Source organism: Podarcis pityusensis (assembly GCF_964106645.2).
Source record: "Podarcis pityusensis genome assembly, chromosome: 11".
Lineage (NCBI taxonomy): Eukaryota > Metazoa > Chordata > Lepidosauria > Squamata > Lacertidae > Podarcis > Podarcis pityusensis.
The window spans coordinates 30,363,654-30,384,221 of record NC_138036.1 but is presented as its reverse complement, the minus strand read 5'-3'; the positions used below and the strand labels follow the sequence as shown (position 1 = coordinate 30,384,221).

At 42.0% G+C, this 20,568-nt stretch overlaps 1 protein-coding gene and 1 long non-coding RNA gene across 2 annotated transcripts in view; one reads left to right on the top strand and one right to left on the bottom strand.

The window, feature by feature from the left end:
* MRPS27 (mitochondrial ribosomal protein S27) overlaps positions 1 to 20,568 on the bottom strand; it is a 56,360-nt gene that overhangs the window by 13,314 nt on the left and 22,478 nt on the right. Inside the window, exons 5-8 of the mRNA XM_080972969.1 lie at positions 4,129 to 4,243; positions 2,519 to 2,597; positions 1,403 to 1,518; positions 1,117 to 1,219 (exon numbers count right to left, since the gene is read on the bottom strand). Of these exons, the coding sequence (XP_080829095.1) occupies positions 1,117 to 1,219; positions 1,403 to 1,518; positions 2,519 to 2,597; positions 4,129 to 4,243 (413 nt within the window). The remainder of the gene's footprint in view (positions 1 to 1,116; positions 1,220 to 1,402; positions 1,519 to 2,518; positions 2,598 to 4,128; positions 4,244 to 20,568) is intronic.
* LOC308458519 lies at positions 4,569 to 19,347 on the top strand. The gene is made up of 3 exons (XR_013977513.1): positions 4,569 to 5,753; positions 14,869 to 15,028; positions 18,912 to 19,347. It is a non-coding gene; the product is annotated as an uncharacterized lncRNA (long non-coding RNA).

Genomic DNA, 20,568 nt, shown 5'->3' with positions numbered 1-20,568 from the left:
GCATCTTTTTGGCTACTGTGGGAGGCAAGATGCTGGACTAGTCTTTCCTTATGTTCTTACTAACTGCATACCCAGTAGAAAATGGCACCCTGTACACCACTTGCAGTAGCCTTGTAGGCCCTGTTTTGTGTTGAAGTGAGCCATCCATCACTTGTTACCCTTTACTCTTTTTCCAAGGTAGGTATTCCTGCCTGCTCCCCAGCTTGGGGATAATGGGTGGGAGTAGAGAGAGAGAGAACTTGGCAGGAAGCAGGGTTCATACATACAAAGCTCAGTTGGCAGAGCATAAGACCCTTAATCTCAGTGCCGTGAGTTCAAGCACCACGTTGGGCAGAAGATTCCCACATTCCAGGGGGTTGGACTAGACAGTCCCCATTGTGGTCCCTTCCGACTCTACAATTCTATGATTCAACCAACTGGGATTTTCATGCATTCATCATGAATTTAAAGCAACAACAACAACATCCAGTTGATTTTTGAACCTCACACATCTATGATTTATTTGGACTGCATGCCAAAACACAAAACTTGATTTAGTTCTAATTTTGCAACCCGTCAAAGGCTATACAGTGTACCTCAGGTTACATACGCTTCAGGTTACAGACTCCACTAACCCAGAAATAGTACCTCGGGTTAAGAACTTTGCTTCAGGATGAGAACAGAAATCGTGCAGTGGCAGCAGGAGGCCCCATCAGCTAAAGTGGTGCTTCAGGTTAAGAACGGACCTCCAGAACAAATTAAGTTCTTAGCCTGAGGTACCAGAGGGCCTTCTCGGTAGTGGCGCCCGCCCTGTGGAACGCCCTCCCATCAGATGTCAAAGCGATAAACAACTACCTGACATTCAGAAGACATCTTAAGGCAGCCCTGTTCAGGGAAGTTTTTAATGTGTGATATTTTAGTGTATTTTTGGTTTCTATGGAAGCCGCCCAGAGTGGCTGGGGAAACCCAGCCAGATGGGCGGGGTATAAATAATAAATTATTATTATTATTATTATTACTATTATTTTTACCACTGTATTAGAATTTAAATCGAAGAATCTCACTAATCCAGCTACTTTTAATCAACCAATAAAGCAGCACGGTAAAGTGCTTGTAATGAAACACTATATAACTTACCGAGAAGTGCTAAGCCATACAGCTGGGAACTGAATCCCACCGTGTTGGTCTGCTTCAGGCCTGCCAAGAAGAGGGACGCTCCGAGATTCCTCTCTTCCTCCCACTGAAAATAGCAAACATTGCTGTTACATTTTCTGTCACATCTGGTGCTTGGTTTTCACCACCATGCAAAATATATTCTCTGATACAAGCTGGCCCAAGTTGACTCTTCTGTAATGGAAGCTGCTAGTCAGATGAATGGAGCACGTATCCCTTCGTGTATCTTACCATCTCAGCCACAGCTTACCGTAAGTTCTGATTTGGTTGTCAAATACTTGTACATCACGTAGAGTGAGAGAAGTTGTGTAGAAACTTGGTCAAAACTTTCCTGTATCATTATCTCAGTGACCACAGCCATCGCATCTAACAATAAACAAAACATTTAAAAATTAAAGGCGTGGTTTGCCAAGACTCTTCTTCCCACATTAGTTTCAAAAGACATGAGTGTGCTTTCCTCTTTTACACCCGAATCTTGATGTGCAAAAAAATGCAGCATCAGAAGAAGAACACATCTGCCTTTTGCAGAACCAGGAGGCACATAAGGAAAACATTTGGAAGCAGTCACAAAGCTGGTGTATCTTATCTATGCAACAGTTCCGCTCTGTGCCAGGAGACCTTCCTTAAAATTAAAATGGGAGTGAGAGAGGATAAGAGTCATGGTACTTTACATGTAAGGACTTTAAATTCACAAACACCCTAAACAAAGAATACTTCATGGACTGTGTCAACAAAGCTAACTCCAAAATGAATTCAGGGGCTATCAGCTTAAGGCAAGGTCTCTTGACAACAAGCCCTAAGTTTGCTGGAGCGCACAGCATCTCGATACGAGCAACAATGCACAAATTCTTGAATGATGTACCATCTGGAATTATTTCCTGAGTGGCTTTAGAGGTGCTTAAGGAAAGGATGGCACTTTCCATTAGGAGGCCGTGTCAGCTAAAAAACTTTGGAAAATAATGTTGATACAGAGGAACTCTCAGTCAACCCATGTTGAAATGCACTGGGTGATTTGATTACATTAATACCCCCCCCCCGACCTGCTCGATTTTTACCTCCTCTCTTGCAGAAGGGCTACAGAGGGTTAGTAGTAGAAGATGCACTAGGCATGCAAAAGATCTCTGGCTCATGCCTGGCACTGGGGTTGAGAAAAGAATCTTGCTGGAAATGCTGGTGCCAGTTGATGTCAAAAATACTGAGCTGAAAGGATCAATGTCCTGACTCAGTAGAAAGGCAGGGTTTCTTCTGGCTCCTCGGCAAACCACGGCAAATCAGATGAACAGAAAGAGGTCCAAAGGCGGCCATATATAAATATGAAGAAACAGGGAAGATCACGATGACCAGCAGCTGACATATGCTTACTTACCTTCATAATTCTCATCCTTTATAAAAGAATCCAACAATATATTGAAGGTAAAATAATCTGGGATAATTCCATATTGAACCTGCAAAAAACAAGCGGAAAGCACAACAGTCAATACATTTTGATGTATTTTTAATCTTTGTTGGAAAACCAGCCAGATGGGCAGGGTACAAATAAATTATTATTATTATTACATCTCATCTCATTTTAGACTATGATACGATTGTGTAGCACAGTAGGGCAAGGCCAAGGGGATGCCTGGACCAGTAAATCTCCCACTTTTACTTGTCTTTCACTGCTTGAAATGGGAGTAGGATAAAGAATGTCCTTTGGAACATACCACTGCTTAATACTGACCAGGCAAGCAGAAAACTGCAACTGCATGTAGCTGGCCATTCATCCCTTACTGCCTATCCACTTGGGCCTTCAGATGTTCAAAACTGGTAGCATGGATTGTTCTGAGCTGCGTTCTTCGGGGGGGGGGGGCGACCTAGTAAAGCTACATTTGCTGACTTACAGCAACGTCTCTGCTCTTAAGGTAGTCCTTCAACAAGGAGGAAGACAGAGCTCTACATGCAGCAATGATACTGCTGCCACAGCTTTTCTTCACCATCACGAAGTCTTTGTCTTGGTTTTCATTGATCTGGAAGGTGCTCTGGGAGCCTTTAAAGCTGAAGAGCAGGGTTTTAAAAACGCTTCACAGAAACAGCAGTCGGAAACTTGTGCATTCATGCAACCATCCACCTGTATGCATGCATTCTTCTACCGTTCCCTATAGTTAAAAATTTGCCGCAAGATTGCACAGCCATACATTTAGCGATGTGCAGTGTGGAAGAGCCCTTTATACTCTATGCCAGAGGCAAAGATTGTTCAGGGATGACTGTCACTTCACTGTGTTTCTTGCCAAGCGGTAGATTTTAAGGGGATGGTTCCTGCATAATTTTCCCCACAAGTCTTTCGGTCCTCTTAGGAACAAGACCTAATTCCTTTGTGCGCAGACATAAGAATGTCTCTGCATCACTAAAGCAGGAGACATCATCCGCTGCCAACTTAAAATCTAAGCTAAAAGGAAAAGCCAAAAAGCTAAACAATAAATGCTGCAAGGATCATGTGCTTCTGGGAATGCAAAGATGGATATCTACAGGCAATTATTGCCCACTCCTGTTCAAAGCATTTCTGAGTCGGGTAGAAAACATATTGCTGATGCTGCCTACAAGGCTTCCAGCAGGTTCCACAATACCATACTCCGAATAAATTAAATAATTCATTCAACACAGAACTTTAAAATAAGCGGTGGGCACAAGCCAGACAATAAAGAACATTTTCAGGTCTGACTGATTCCAGCAGGAGATCTATATATATATATATATAAGCATGGGCTTAACTCCCCACCCGCACTCTGAAATAGCTGGTACTTGTTTAAATTTGGCTGGTCAGCTCCACTACAAAAAGGAAACAGCAGAGATTGCATGAAGTTTATCTAAAATTCCACACTTTCATCGTAAACAAAGAATACAGTCTTCTGAACAGGAGACACGTTCACAGAAAGGTTTCAGATGTAGCTAACTATGTACGTTTAACAACATTTCAAAAATGTCTTGTTCAAGCATCACCTTATTTTGCAAAGTGTACAAAGCTTTATCCTGTGCCCCAAACTTCAGGCATTGCCTGATCCAGCTGTGGATGATCCAGTCTCTCAAGTAAAAGCAATTTGGGCTGTGACGAAACCTAAGGGATGAGACAAAACATAAAAAATTAAGAGAGACCCGGACGCATGCTGGCCTACAAAGGTATGTGAATTAATTAAACATAAGCGGTATAAAACACAGATTTTCTTTGTAGTTTCAGGGGGTAGATCTATAAAGGGAGCTGGATCCAGACTTAGTCATGTTTAGTACAGTCCTATTGAACAGGACCTAAGCCAGGCATGTCCAAAATCCGTTTCGAGGGCCTAATCCGGTTTATTGTTTATTTTCTAGGGTAAAATCCTAAAATATAAAGAAAGCTCAACAACTTCAATCCTAAAAAAAGGTCAACAACTTTGGTCAGCCCTCACAGCCCTTCACTTCATCAAATCTGGCCCTCTTTAAACAAAGTTTGGACACCACTGTATAACCTTGTTCCTTGTTTGTTTAAAAGGAAGGGAGAAACATGAGAAAACCCTCTTCCACCCAGTATTATATAGAAAAACAACACCACCCCTGCCTTCAAAATGCATTTTCACCTCTACCCTTGTGGAAGTAGCAGAACCACCTTTCCACATGACAGAAACAGTTCTGTTAAGAGGTGCATGTGTGAGCTTTTCGGCCCAGTGCCAGATACATCCACCTTGTTTTTAAACGGCTACAGAAGGACCTAGTGTGGAATTCAACCAAGTTGTGTGCATGGAACAAGGTCCACTCACATAATTGGCTTTCTCCCTCCTCTCTCTTGCTGCAAGCCACCCACTCCCTAAATATGCTCTGGAGGGAGATAGAACCCATAATAAGTTTAGGGGGCACATGAGGGGGAGGAGAGGAGGGGTCCTGTTGATTTTATTCTGTGTACACACACACACACACACACACACACACACACACCTAGTGCTACGTTGAATTCTACCTTCATGTTCTATGAATGAGTTAGTATGCAGGATACATCAAAATGGAGTTATGCCGGAGATGTACAGAAAACTGCCTCTCACATGTTACTCAATGGTGAAATGGAAGTGCTATGCAAGTAGGAAGCTGTGGAAACTTGTATGTAGGTAGTCGGATATTGCTGACGGCAGCATAATATGAAAGTTATTATCTGAAGCGCTTTCCTAAACAGAGGTAGCTATTTTAGAAAGCAGGATAACAAAAGAAATAAACCTATTTCAGAAAGTTAATATTAATATTCCATAAACTATCAGACTAAACAGCCCCTCGCATTGTCAGCTCATGGATTTTAGTATTCAGAACGAGCTGCAGCAGATCAGCTTCTGCCATTGTGATCTATCTATTATTATCACCGTGGCTGGGGTCAGGGGTTCAGCATTACTGGGCACTTGCCAAGGCTCGCTGCCCAGCAGGGGCCCACTGCCAATCCCGTCAGCCTTCTTGCCCTGCTGTCGCTGCCTGTTTCCTTGCCCTCTCTCAAAGAGCAAGCAGTGAGATGAGTAAGGAGAGGCACTAAGCTCCACGTGTCTTGTCCTCTCCCGCTAGGAGCAAGTGCAGGCTGGGCCCAGAGGGAGAAGCAAACAAAGGAGCAGATCAAGGTGGGTGAACTGTGCACATTCAGGGAGGGAGGCCTTGCAGGAATGTATTTCCCAAGGCAACCCTTCTCCCATTCCCTCCCACCTCAGAAAGCAACAACACCCTGCACTGATTGTTGTATTCTGTACTGTCTTCTTATTTATTGTTGGCTATATTTTCAAAATAAAAGAGAAGTTACTTCCAGGTAGGGACAGTATTAACCATGAGATGAGCCCTGTTAGGCTTAAAGGGTGCTGCACGCTCTGGCATGCGCACCACCAAAAAGCTTTTCCCAAATGGGAGAGCACGGCCTGTGCTGGAGCAGCATGCAATTGTGTTTTGAGATGTCTCTGTGCAGTTTACACCTCAACAAAAATACATGTGCATTATATATAAATACAAATCTCACCTTCAACTCAGCTTGATTGCATATGCGACCATTATAGTGTGTGAGAAGCCTTTTGGCAGAAAGATGCAAAGCTTGAATTGGGCCCCAGAGCCTAGAATCAGGCTCTTTGTGCAAGACAATCTACAGAAGGTCAAGGCATAAAATCTGGTAAACCAAAGTAATTGCCCAGAGGAAGTCATCCTTCATGGACAAATGAGGTCCAAAAATAAAAACACCAACAACAGTAGTGTTGAAATGCCACAAGGTTTTAGGGCTAGATAACTACTTTACAGTGGACGCTAGTGGTTTCCAGACTAGGATTTAGAAATGGAAATGTTGGTTTAGGTTGTAGAAAAACATATAATTATCTTCAGTGTTCCAACAACTTTCTCATAAACTCTCATGCCCTTAAAGTATTCCTAAAGGACAGAGTTTTACAATCGACAGTTAAATCCGGGACTAGAAAATGCTAGAGGGGGCCTTACGTTTATCTGTATAAAGAAGTGCCACAACATTTTATGGGGGGAATTAATGGTATAAAAGAATTCAATTGTGTTTAATAGTAGGAAGGAACTGGGAGGCGGGTGGGTAGGGCTGAAGGGGAGAAGGAACTCCCTCAACATTTGTCTCGATCGTTGTCTGAGCCCCAGACAGAAGAACCTAAAATCTATGTCACCGTGAGCAACAAGGGCTAGCAAGCATTAGATCAAACCCCCAGTGAGCTCTAGCCCAGACCTCTTTTTGAAGAACATCAGGATGAATGAACAGCACTAATACGCAGATGCTAGCAGCCTGGAGCCAAACTGCAGCACCATTTAGTGGTAGGATTGGTTCTTCCATCTGAATGAGCATGCTTTCCAGAACATTTATCAGACTATTATAGCCACCAACCCTTTTCACTTCCCTCTAGTGAGTTTCAGAGAATTGTCCCTTATGGCTACCGGCTATACAGATTACCAAGGGGAGGAGGGAGGTTGCAGCAGTCGGCCGTGTTAGTAGAGACCCAGCTGCTAGCTAAAGGATGTATATATGCTATGTTGTAAGTGACAGATTATCTCCCTTCATATTAATGCTAGACTTATGTGTGTTTTTTTAAAGGCACATTTAAAATATCAAGCCATGAATGTCCATTTGGATGATCTAATTGGTTCCTACATTTCTCGCTTGAACTCTGATATTAAGAACAGGAAGATCCTATATTTGCTTTCATTAGGGGCTTGGCTCAAAAATGCTTGCAGGAAGCATCAATTACAGGCAATCAGGCTGAATCATATTATGATGGATCAATTACCTAATTGGTACTGACTGGCTCACTAGACAGCGAGAGAGAGAAGAGGTCAGACAGCAAGATCTGCATCCAGTCACAAAGAACGGAAAATCCTGTATGGGGCCCCAATTATCTCCTAAGTTTCCTGTTCCAAACTGGCTAGTGTACGGGTGAGATAGCGAGTGGTCAGAATCGTGGATAGCAGGACTGCAACGCTGGATGCAAAAACAGGATGGGCCACAAGGTTCACTGTTAAGGAGCGAGTGTTGCTCCAACACTGGCCTGGGGCAAACAGAAAGGTCCTACAGGGTGAGGTGCGCGTCAAGCCAAGAAGCCTAACTGAGAGTTGAAAGGACCACACACGGGCCAGAGCTGGAATGCTTCCTGCAGCCTTGGCTGGAAGGTGAGATGCAGGTGGTGAGCCCTTTTTCTTCCATGTGACTATCTAGCAGCCACACCTGACAGCCAGCCACCTGTGGTAGTTTGTGAATCCTGTAATCTTTGTCGCGACATATGCTGCCTTCAGTTTCTTGAAGGAAGGTGGAGCATAAGTGCAAAAAACCCCAACCACAATAGCTAAAAAATCTATGCACATACAACTGCCTGCGCAAAGGGTCTGGTACATGCAATTTGGAACTCAAGACATTTCAACATTGCTGCATGCTAGCAAACTGTAATGTCTTGAAATATTTACTTGTATTCTCTTTTTTTTTGCAATAATGTTGATTAAGTTTCTTATAAATGTAACACATATTGTAAAAACAAATACAACAGAGAATAAAAAAAAGAAAAAAGAAAAACAACATAAAACAAGTACAGCAAATAACAACAAATAAAAAATATAACAACTAACACATAAACAATACAAATTGATTATTTAGTTAAACATCCAACGTCATAAACATGTTGCTTGACTTCCTCTGGTCCCTTCCATCTGAATTTTCCTTGTAACTAAATGTAGCAGTTTTCCAATATCATTATTCCAAAACAATATTCTAATTATAGTCCAATTTATTAACTTTTCTTAATATTCTAAATCTCATTTATTTAATTAAATACTAATTTAATCCTAGGCCTGATTAGTACTTTCAAGTATCTTCTAATTTTTAATATTACAATATTTATTCAGATAGTCTTTAAATTTCTTCCAATCTTCTTGATGTTCCTCTTCTTTCTGGTCGCGGATTCTTCCAGTGAGGTCAGCTAGCTCCATAAATTCCATCATCTTCATCTGCCATTCTTCCACCGTTGGTAATTCCTGTGTTTTCCATTTCTTGGCTATTAAAATCGAGCAGCAGTTGTGGCATACAAAAATAACTTTACATCTTTCTTGGAAATATTTACTTGTATTCTTAAAAAAATTCTAACAGAAACAAATTTAAAGCTTTGAATTCATTTAAATACAACATTTAAACAACACTAAGCAGAATTCTCCATTAATTTCCCTCTCTACTCCATTACTTAAATGCTCTTTGCCATTAGAAAACTCTTGAGATATTTATACAGCATGTAAAATTAACGTTCTGTACTCGATGAAGTTTGTTGGCTGAATATATAATGATGTTAAATTTGATCTCTAGAGATTTAGGACATTTTGAAGGGGGGGGGGGATGAGTTGAGGAAACCTACAAGTTTCCAGTCAGTGGAGATGCTACACATTTGTCTTAAAAAAAGGGAAAAAAAGAAAAAGAAGTATTTAGAGTATCTGTTTACCAGCAGCTTAAAGCACAGATCTGATAACAGGGATATGCTTTAGACAGCATTGCATAGTATTGCAATTAAAACAGAAGAATATATTTACTGCTAAGAAAACCAGAGTTGGTTTACTGCTAAGAATATTTACTGCTAAGAAAACCAGATGGATGTTCTAACTGTAACAGGAACTGGAAATCTGCTTCTTCAGAATTTCCAAACGCTGCAGTTTAATGCAAAACACACACCAAACACTATTTGCAAAGGGTACCAGCTCCCCTTGGGAATGGAACAAGTCACAGCCCTGGATGGCCACAAGAGGAATGGCTTGGGAAGACATGAATGATGTCATGTCTAGTATAACTTCTCCCTAGCAACAGGATTAACATTTGAAAAGGGGAGGAGGGTTTCAAAGAAAGGAAAACAGAACCCACAACATATTTCCTAACTGGCCTGGGGGGGGGGTGGAGTGTGACAAGTCTCTTGCTAGTTGTGACAGACAGGAGCACACAAAGAAAGTAAATGCAAACATACACACACCAGCTGACAAGAGGCTTACAATAGTTGGGGGTGGGGAGCATTGGGGGCCTTACTAAAAATATGAGCTAGACAGCTTTGATTAACCAAACAGCAACACCAGAGCACTGTGGGTTATGTTCATGACACCACCTCTAGTTTTATATGCCTCCCAGGTATCACTTTGAGGCACAGTAAAGGTAAAGGTAAAGGGACGCCTGACCATTAGGTCCAGTCATGGCCGACTGTGGGGTTGCGGAGCTCATTTCGCTTTCCGGGCCGAGGGAGCCGGCGTACAGCTTCCGGGTCATGTAGCCAGCATGACTAAGCCGCTTCTGGCGAACCAGAGCAGCGCACAGAAACGCCGTTTACCTTCCCGCCGGAGCAGTACCTATTTATCTGCTTGCACTTTGATGTGCTTTCGAACTGCTAGATTGGCAGGAGCTGGGACCGAGCAACGGGAGCTCACCCCGTCACGGGGATTTGAACCGCTGAGCTTCTGATCAGCAAGTCCTAGGCTCTGTGGTTTAACCCACAGCGCCACCCTGTGGTTTAACCCACAGCGTCCCTTGAGGCACAGTAGGGCAGGAATAGAAGAGATACAGAAAGAAAGAACTGCCCCTACTAAGAAGATGTGGAGTTTTCAGGTCCATGCCTTTTCCAACAGGAGCCCTTAAATCTTACCATTAACAACTGTATCAGCCCAAGATACCAGCCCATAGTGAGCAACAATTCCTACTGGGTATGTCAGTTTCTAGACCCAACAAGTAGCTTTCACTCATATTCCCCTGTTACAACGTAGGTAGCCAAGGAGCAACTGGTGAGATTTGTAGCTTCAAAAGTTATACAAACATAAAATCATGGTTCATTTGAATCATGAATGGCTGCTGTAGAATCATAAATGTAGGACATATTGCCAAATTTCTAGACAACTCTATAGCCATTTTGAATGTTCCCCATCCTGCCCTCACTGTGGGTGTGGAAACATGTGAATTCTGAAACATGGTAGGAAAACCTTCAAGAAAAAATATTCTTCAGTACTGTATCATAAACTTCTTACAAAATTCATTTGTTCCCTTACTAAGGTTATATTGCAGAAAGATTGGCTGACAACTGCTTTGTCCTTATCTACAAAGACAAAATTTTGGGGACTCATTTTGTTCCTCATATTCTTAAGCCTGGGGATTCTTTCTGATTTAGGATTCAAGCTGAAATAGAAGATTTCAGGGCCTTTTAAAGAGATGTTTCTACCGTTGCTTGCTCTCTCTTTTTGTTCCTTCCCCCTTTTCTCTTTATGTTGCCTGCAGACAGAGTTCATCTGGTTTTGTCTTTCTATGGCACCATTTTAGATGCTGGACAGATAAATATTATTTTTCTTTAAGCAGAGAGAACAGTTTTGTTTGCCAATAACTTAGCATGAAATTAAACCAGTCTTGTTACTCTGGTACATCATAATAATTGGCTCCAGATAACCAGTCACAGCCATTGCCAAGGTAATGGCAACCAGAAAAACAGTCTTCTTCCTGTGATAAATAAAGGCTGAACAGCCATCCCTCTCTCTCCCTCCTGTTTAGCGTGGGCTAGGGAAGAGATACTGGATTATTCTGTAACGGAAAGATAATGGATGTTAGAAGCAGCAGGATCTGGCCTGGGTGGGGCAAATGCCACTGGCAAATAGTGGGCAGCAATGGTCCCTTCCAACTCTGCAGTTGTCGAGGTGATTAACTGCCTAGAAATTCACTCTGGGATGATTATGCCTGTTGATTATTTGGGAAGAGTGGCCTGAAAGGCAAACTGTCACTCCGAATATCAAAGCACCAAAATGTGTTTTTAAACAACAACTTCAGGTGGATTCAGACAAACAACTGAGGTAATGAGATGGTGACTAGCCACCAAAGGCATGGATCACTCATGTGAATATGTGACTCATCACTGTCAAATAGCTATGGTGTAGAATTCAAAGAACTCTAGGTAACCTCACCTTTTGGTTGCTGCGGCAGACGCCCCTTTGTGACTTTCTGCCTTTCTGAATCAAGCGTCAATTGGTTTCATTTGGGCTGTTTCCAGAACAAATGACTGAAGGATTGGGATGATCACTTCTCTTGTTGAGTAGCTCCATCAATAGTAATAAACACCAGCATAAGTAGAGAGATTGAGCTGTACTCATGGCAGAGCCAAGTTTGGGTACTGTAGGTTACCGTGCTCAGATGACTGTTGGTAGCAGTGTGTGCACGACCGTGTGTAAGGCTCCCTAAGGACCCAACACTCCATTCAAGAAGGGTCTGGTTCCTTTTTGTCCATTTTAGTTCCCTATGACCTGGATGAAAACTCAAAAAATGGCATAGTAGATGCTTTTAAAAATATGTATTATTATTATTATTATTATTATTATTATTATTATCATCATCATTCAACTGAAGGAATTGTTAGTATATCTCTGCTCATAAATCTCGATAACAGGATATAACTAGGCTGTGCAATATGTACAAGGACCCGAGGAAGACTGGGGGTGGGGGTGGAATGTGTAATCTATTTATTACAGTTCCTGCGCAAACCTTTCTGAAAGGAAAGAGAGCTGTGTGGAGCAGTGCTTGGTGCATTGCATCTTAAGACTACAGGAAGCCAGCTATGATAATCGAAAGAATACCCAAAGGGGACCCAAATGAACACCCAAATGAAGAGGGGACCCTCTGGCACTTCTTGTGTACTGAATGGAAAGACCATGAGGTTTCCCTGTGGCTTTCTGCTATCTTTATTCCTCCACATTCCTTATCACCTATTCTTTCAAAAGGAAAGATCCCTAAAGAGCCCCGCTGTAACTCTGGCCTTCTGTTCTTTAATATTTATACAAAGAAATCAATCCGACAGATCCTCAGAGCCACTGAACTGGAAGGCATTTCCAAACTCTCCCTCTCAAGCAGCGGAGGATGACTAAATCATACTCACCCCAGGATTACGCTGAAATTTCTCCAAATAAGATAGAGAAAGCTCCATGTAAGAAACACTGTCACCGCCTTTGAATTCTTCAGAAGGCCACATTTCCTTGATCAGCTGCCATCAGCTGTCAAGGCTTCACTCTCAAGCAGCAGCCAGGACTCTAGCACAAAAGAAAAGCCCACTGGATGAAGAGAACCAGTGGAGCAAGCCACAGCCCCTTGAAGTCAGAGACCTCTGAACTGAGAACTCCCCTACGACAGATTCTTTCTACACCCTCAGGCTCCTCAGTGCCTGCGCCCCATCCCAGCAGGCACAAGGAAGGCACTGACTGAAAGGTGACAGAGTGCTAGGCTCTAAGCCAGAGGACTACTTTTTTTAAGGCCGTCCATTGTTGGCAATGAAGCAGAGTCTTGGAGGAGTAGCCTGGGTCAAGAGGGATAACAGGTCTCCCTTGATCTCCAGACTTGTCTGAGCAAGTTGACTGCTTAGAACTAGCCAAGGTCCTGTAACTCAAGCCTGACTATGCAACCCTGGGACGTTACACCAAAACTTAAGTGTAAAGAGTATGAAGGCAATACAGGGTCTGGAAGGCCACAGCCCAGCTTTTTCCAGCTCTTGGAGCAGATGAGAGAGGCAGAATGTGCTACCTGCCAGAGGGTCATAAAAAGGGGACTAGAATCTCTGTTTCAACTCTGTAAGAGGAATGGAGGATCTGATATATACAAGTGATTGAGAGTTTGGAGCCACAGCCAATAATTCACTGAGATTACTTAAAGAGGAACAAGAGGATATAATTTGTGTATACAGTGGTACCTCGGGTTACAGGCGCTTCAGGTTACAGACTCTGCTAACCCGGAAATAATACCTCGGGTTAAGAACTTTGCTTCAGGATGAGAACAGAAATCGCATGGCGGCGGCAGTGGGAGGCCCCATTAGCTAAAGTGGTACCTCAGGTTAAGAACTGTTTCAGGTTAAGAACGGACCTCCAGAACAAATTAAGTTCTTAACTCGAGGTACCACTGTATGCCCTTAAAAGCAGAAGAAACAACACAAGGATCTTATTTTTGTTGGGTGCTACTTCGTTTCAAACTGCTGTATTGACGTGCTCATATTTGTACAGCAATCCAGAAACCCAGCAGCACTGTAACTACATACAACTTCAATGCTACACCCAAAATTTCATGCATGCAACAGCTGATTTCAGTGGGATTACGTTCATGCTTCTAAAATAGAAACGGTAGAGAGAAAAAGCTGTCTTTCTCTAAATGTAAAAAGGAAAAAGGGGAAAGGGTGAGAGAGCAGTACTTACTTACTTACTTACTTACTTACTCACTCTCACTCACTCACTCATTTAGTATACTGCCTTCCATCCATGGATCTCAGGGCGGTTCACATCATTCATATCCAGGACAAAGAAAACTGGAATTAGCAGGAATTAATGCAGTGGAGGCTGGTCCATTTGGAACAGGCATGTCCAAAGACCATTTCAGGGGCTTAATCCGGGCCGCTGGTCGGTTTAATTCAGCCCCTGTGGCAGTTTATTTCATGGGTAAAATCCTTTAAAAAAGGTCAACAACTTTGGTTGGCCCTCACAGCCCTTCACTTCATCAAATCTGGCCCTCTTTGAAAGAAGTTTGGACACCACTGATTTGGGCCAATGGGGCATTTCCTCTGCCCTCAGCCAACCCCTGCTTCTTACTTATAACAAGCCCAGGGGGTAGCACTGCCTGTCAGCTTCTTCCTCATTGTTGCTCTTGAAGAACTCAGCAGGGAAGAGGATGGGTAAAAAACTATAATTAGTTGGCTCTGCCCATCAATGGCTCTGCCTCCACTTTTATGTTGGTCTCTCCACCTTATGCCCTACTGGTTCAAACAAGCACAAGGCACCACTGAGGTTGTGACAAATTATGGAGTCCCTAGCTTAAGAATTTGCTTTATTTCTAAGTTCTAAAATGAAGTAGCCCAAGTCAAAGGTTTTTTAAAGATGGGGTTGCCCTATTTCAAACAGTGAAAATCCGGACAAAGTTGAGCTGTTTTCAGTTTTGCCCAAAGTTGTTGAGCCCAGACACTACTGCCAACTGCAGTATTCCAGATACGTCCGGATGATGTATGGCAACCCTATTGGAACCACGTTCCATACACTGTGCATGAAGTATACTTGCTCGCCTCTGAAGCAGCCAAATGTGCCTATTTTACCATGTTGCCTATGCACCAGGGAGCTGTTTCCAAGTTCTTGCTCAAGATAAATCAGATCCATGTGTCTTAGTGAAATGCAGTGGCATACACTGCATGTATGCATTCCAAAAATCTGCATGTGAACATTTATTTTTCTAAACAGATTTCCTGCCCTACCTCCACCCCGGTTTACTTCAGATTTTACCATAATTTCAGAGGAAACCAGACAGAAAACAAACGCTTCAATTGCTGATGAAGCTTTCAAACTGCCAGAAATAAGCTGATCTACTGGAATGAATCCAAAGCCACTTCACTTTGTAAATGTAAGTCATAGCTCTCTGTGTTGAAGCTTTAGCTTTTAAAAAAATGCCACGTTCTCTCTTCCCAGGCATATTTTTAGGTACAAAGCTTAATAATCAAATAGATTCCAGGCAGGCTTAGTATAGAAACTAGAGGGCTTGGGAGGACATCACCAGGAAATCTCCTTTGTCTGCCATTTCAAGCTGTAAGCAGTGGAAATCCTCTGCATTATAAAATAAAATAAAAAAATAAAAAAGGCCCAGGGGCACTGATCACGTCTCACTGTCAAAAGAAAACTGCCCCACAAAACCCTTTGCTTCTTGAAAGTTGGCTTTTAATCATCCATGAGTAAAAGAAGCTTTCCTTTTATCTCCTGGCCTGTGTCAACCTTGCATCCATTTATATGTATGCATGCACATGCCCCCTCCTCCTTTTCAAATCCTTGTACAACCTATTCAGTGCACAAGTTCTTATAGGAACAGTGCACACTTTAACTCTACATCCCAGGGAGTAAAAGAAGGGATTCCCTCCCAACCCAGCTTTGTAAAAATTAAAATTTCCAATGGCATTAAGGAAACATTTCCTCTGTGCAATGTGTCACAAATCTATTTAACAGCTACGGCAATTACTATTATTATTTAAACCTTTTACACAGCTGCTGAAATCAAGGGGAAAGGAGAGAATTTCAACGCAAATAAGGACAAAGAAGTAGCTTTGCCCGCTTCCCCACTGAACTAGGCCTGTTATTTACATTTTCCAGTAAATAAACTATGAAAATGCAATCATTATTCACCCACTCTTTGAAGAAAGGCTATCAGACATGCAGAGGGGTTTTTTTTAGCCAAGAATTTAAAGAGATAACATTAATTTTGAATATTTTGTTATAACCACTAACATGGAACATAAAAGCTATTTTTTAAAAAAAACACACAAGAACACCAACCTAAGCTACTGAGCATCCAAAGGAAATTTCCTTCAAAACTATGAAATTTATCCCAATAAATCTGCATATAGGATAGGTTTACTATCTGTTTAATTATATGGATCTCAATTTGGGCAATCACTGAATGATTTGGTCCAAATTAAACACATGCTTGAATTTGGCTGGAGCTTGCTAGATAATTGCACCTAACATTGTACAACAATCCATATAGAATTATAGAATTGAAAGCTATTTCAAAGGGCAGCTAGTCCAACCAAATCACCTAACCAAGGACTGGCACAGTCAGCTTAGACATCACTTCTCATATGTTGGGGCAGGGGGAAGAGAAGGGTGAGTTGTGGTATAAATGCCTAAAACTCCAAGGTTCAGTACACACATTCTTTAGCGACTGCCTCATTCCGTTGCACGGTCGTAACTGTACCATTTATGCACCAAGCTCAATGCAATAGCATTATCAGCTGCTGGCCACAGTTGTGGAACTACCTTGCCTCCAGAGGTCTGCCCAAGCCCACTCCCAAGCATCCGTCAGGAATCTTGAATCTTTTAACTACTAGCTTCATGGCCTGAGCCTCAACACTAGCCTAGCTGAAACTAGCCAATCAGAAGCTCTTCAGGCACAGGATTATGGTATGTTGCCTCTGGAATAAAACACAGATGCATCAGACCAGATGTGCTCATGCACAGGATTTCTCTATGCAGATGTCAACTCCAGTTCAGTACTGTGCAAGATGCTGGCAGCTAGGACCAGATGCATAGTCCCACTACTATGCACGAATAACAGCTGAATAGGATTTATGTCAAAATCAAACCCTTGGCCGTAGCATCTAACCCACAGGTCTCCATGGGTACAAAAACACAAGCACCAGTTAGGCGCAGTTTTCCAATTTCTTTACATATTAGGATTATTACATATATGATGTAAGAGGGTTTTGCTTGTTTGTTTAAAACCCCTAAACATAGCTTTGGAATCTTCTTTTTTTAAAAAAAAATCCTCAAAGGATAGGAAAGAAGAAGAAAGATCAATGTTTCCCTTTTGTTGTCATCACTGTTCAGTGATGTATGCCTAAAGAACAAACATTTTAAGAACTAGTTTCCCTGAGGTTTTGCTCTCCTGTAATCTCCCTCCCATTCTTCCTCTCCTTCTGTAGGAAAAAAAGAATATGCTTTTTCATGTATAAATAAAGGTCAGATACTGTTTTCACTGTAAAGCTACAAACTCTTTGAAATACTTAAGAAACCAAACTGGGAAATGTCTTTCTTTTTTATAAAAAAAAAATCTACTCACAATAAAGAAAACAGTCATTAAGGATTTCTTCCTCTTAAAAATTACTTATGGGCTTCACCCAGTTGAAAATGACTGGATTTGAATACAAATTCCTTTAATAATCTAGTGTTAGAGCACACACTCTGATAGGCCCCTGAAAACACTGGAGGATGATGGAGTGAGCTGTTACTATAGCAACCTGAAAAGAGATTCTCTGGTGCTTTCCATAGTCCCAGCACAACTACAATAAAGTCTAATTTACAGCCAGACATTTGCTTGAGTAATATCTTCCCCTGTTGCTTATGTCATTTATATTATTATTTTTTAATGAGCCATTCAAAACATTTAACTTCTTACTTTTGAAACATTATCCAAACATCAGCAAGTCTGTAATGCAGCAGATAAAACTCATACAAGTACTGTTTTTTTCAATAATGCTTAAAAGGTCAGGTTTACTAGTTAGCTGCATTCCTTCCTCAGTGAAAATTATACAGAGCCATAACCGCAAACAGGATACAAACGGTATTTCGATTTCTCCCCTTGACCCACTGTAGATGTATGTAGTTAACCAATTCCTCACTATAATAAGGACACATTGTTGTGGCAGCTATCAACTCTGAATGGGGGCACAGAGCACAATTAGAGAGGAAGATATATCTGTTCAAGAGCAGGCAGCAAACAAGTCTACGCTACTAACTAATCACATACTTAAGCTGCGAACACTTCATGCAGTGTCAAATAGGGCACATCTTCAATGTTTAAACAAGGCCTCTGAAAAATGCCTGTATTTTTTAGCGACATGAGAGCTTGAAATGCTTAACTGTTTCTGTAATTAAAAGAGCAAATAATGTAAGGGTAGGAAGCCTTCAGAGATATGTTTTCCATATCTCTGGAAAATGTTTCCCATAACAACACAACAAGTAGACATTGTTTGTTTGTGTGAATGAACAAGGTAGCACATCCTAGATCTCAGTTATATTTCATGTTTTGAGCTGAACCGAGATGTAATCTTCAAATTCTAGTTGTGCGCTGTTTCTGTTTTAATGAGAATGGCAATCTTAAAACTGTTTGGAAAATCCCAAACCCTAAAGTAAAAGGCTAATAAAAGTTCATTAGTAGTACTAGTAGTCTTTCTATGACTTTGTTGTTCCATTACTTTTTGGATCTATCATTTTCAAACATACTGAGGGCTGTCTGTGGCAGACTGGAGTTGGAGCCCAAAATCTTTGGTTGGCAAAGGCTCAATAGATTATAAACCTGATGACATGACCTGTGTTGTTATTAAATCTTTGTACAGAACCTGGAAAGCTTAATTTAAAAACTTGGTAACTGAATTCAAATTTGGTATGATATAATATGAAAGGAACATGCATCACATGGCTCTGCTATTAGTAAAAAAATGTTCATTTGCAACTATTTTATTTTTGCTTAAGCCATGCTAGTGCGGTATCTTTTTGCACCCTCAGCCCCTCATTACTTCTGTACAGGGCAGCTGCTGCTATACTCGTTCGTTCCTACCCACTTAATCTCCTAATTCTTCACTATGACAACCATATTCCACTGTGTGCGCCTGCCCCCAGCACTGCACCAATCGAAAATGCCAGAAATATAATGGATGAGATGAAATGTCAAGAAAAACAAATGGAGGCCTTGTATTAAAAACAAATCAAGTCTCGCTTCTTTTTACATTCAAACACAGGTTAGGAACACATGGATCTGATGTTTGAGGCTTCGTACCCAGGGGAACACGGGTGTGCAGGGCATACCAACAATGCCTTACTCCTGGGAAACAGTCATGAATATGTTACCAAAATCAGCCTCTCTGATTAATGATGCACCCAAGATGTCTACCTTCAAGCTGTGCTGCAGCTCATGACTGTGAAGTCACATGGCAGGCTTATCATGAATACGTAATTAATTTTTAAAGCCTTATTGTATTGAACAATATTACACTGCCTCGATTATACCCAGGAGGTAATGGGGCTCTAACAATAAATTGTTGTACAATTAGCTCCATCTGCCTCCTTTGGTTATTAGCACTGGTGACACCTTTCTTCCTATGAGTCAGGATTAGATGCCAGGGAGCTCTCTTTACCAGGAGAATGAAGAAAGCAGAGCCCGCCTGTGTGTGTGTGTGTGTGTGTGTGTGTGTGAGAGAGAGAGAGAGAGAGAGAGAGAGAGAGGTGTGTGCAAATGAGAAAGATGGTGAGCACAGGTGACTATATTTTAAGTGAGCACATGCGCCAGAGAGGTGTGCTGGGCATTTGTGAAACGCTGCTGGTAGGAAAGTACCCTGGGAGGTGAGGGGAAGCTCTCATTAAATTTCTGATAAGCAGCTGCTATTGGATGATCCCTCAAGAGATCAGAGTCTTACAACAGCGTGGAATAGATAAGGGAGCTGGCCTAAATCAACTTAATCAATGAATCAGTGGCCTCAGCCAGCTCTGCTATTATGCAGAGTAGGACAGCCGCCTCGGGCAGCTGACTGTAGGTATCATGAAAGGGCTGCAAATTGCTAAAACATTTAATTTATTATTATCATTATTGAACCTCTACTGCCAGCGAGGAGGGCAGATGCTTGTGGGATTTCCTGTCTCAGGTGCCAAAAGAATATGACCAGCTTTGGATATTATGCATCGTACCATAGGCAGCAAAGTCTTGGGCCAGCCCTGACTAGGGGCAATTGGTACTCTTTTCCTTCACTTGGAGTGAGCGTTTTGAGGACTGGAATACTTACCGTATTCGCTTGAATATAAGCCACACCTTTTTTCCAAATTCTGACAGTGACAAGTTAAAGTGCAGCTTATATTCGCAACCTTCCCTTTCCCCCAACAGCTCCGGGGAGGCTTGGGAGCAGCAGGCGGGCTGCGCGCCGTTGTCCCACGCTCCTGGGTTGCTCTCTGTGGGGGGAGGGAAAGCCGCTGGCAAAATGGCATGGGGGAATGTCTCCCCCCCCCTTAAATTCTGAAGGTGTGGCTTATTTGAGGGTGTGGCTTATATTCGGGCCAATACGGTAAATCAAGCATATCTGGGGGGCCTAATTCAGCCCACCAGTTGATTTAATCCGGCCCCGTAGTAGTATATGTCCTGGGGCAAAATTCGAAGAAAAGCTCAGCAAATCCAAAAAAAAGCTCAACAACTTTGGTCAGCCCTCATGCATGTTCATTTCATCAAATCTGGCCCTCTTTGAAAAAATTTGGGCACCCCTGTGGTAAATGCTGGGGTCTGACTTAGGTCCAGAAAGCAGAAAAACAGCAGACACTTTATCTCTATCAAGTTTTCTTCTAAATGCTTTGTGGAGTGAACAACTAACAGCCAAATAACGTCACTGTGAAGTCACTAGAAACAAACCATCC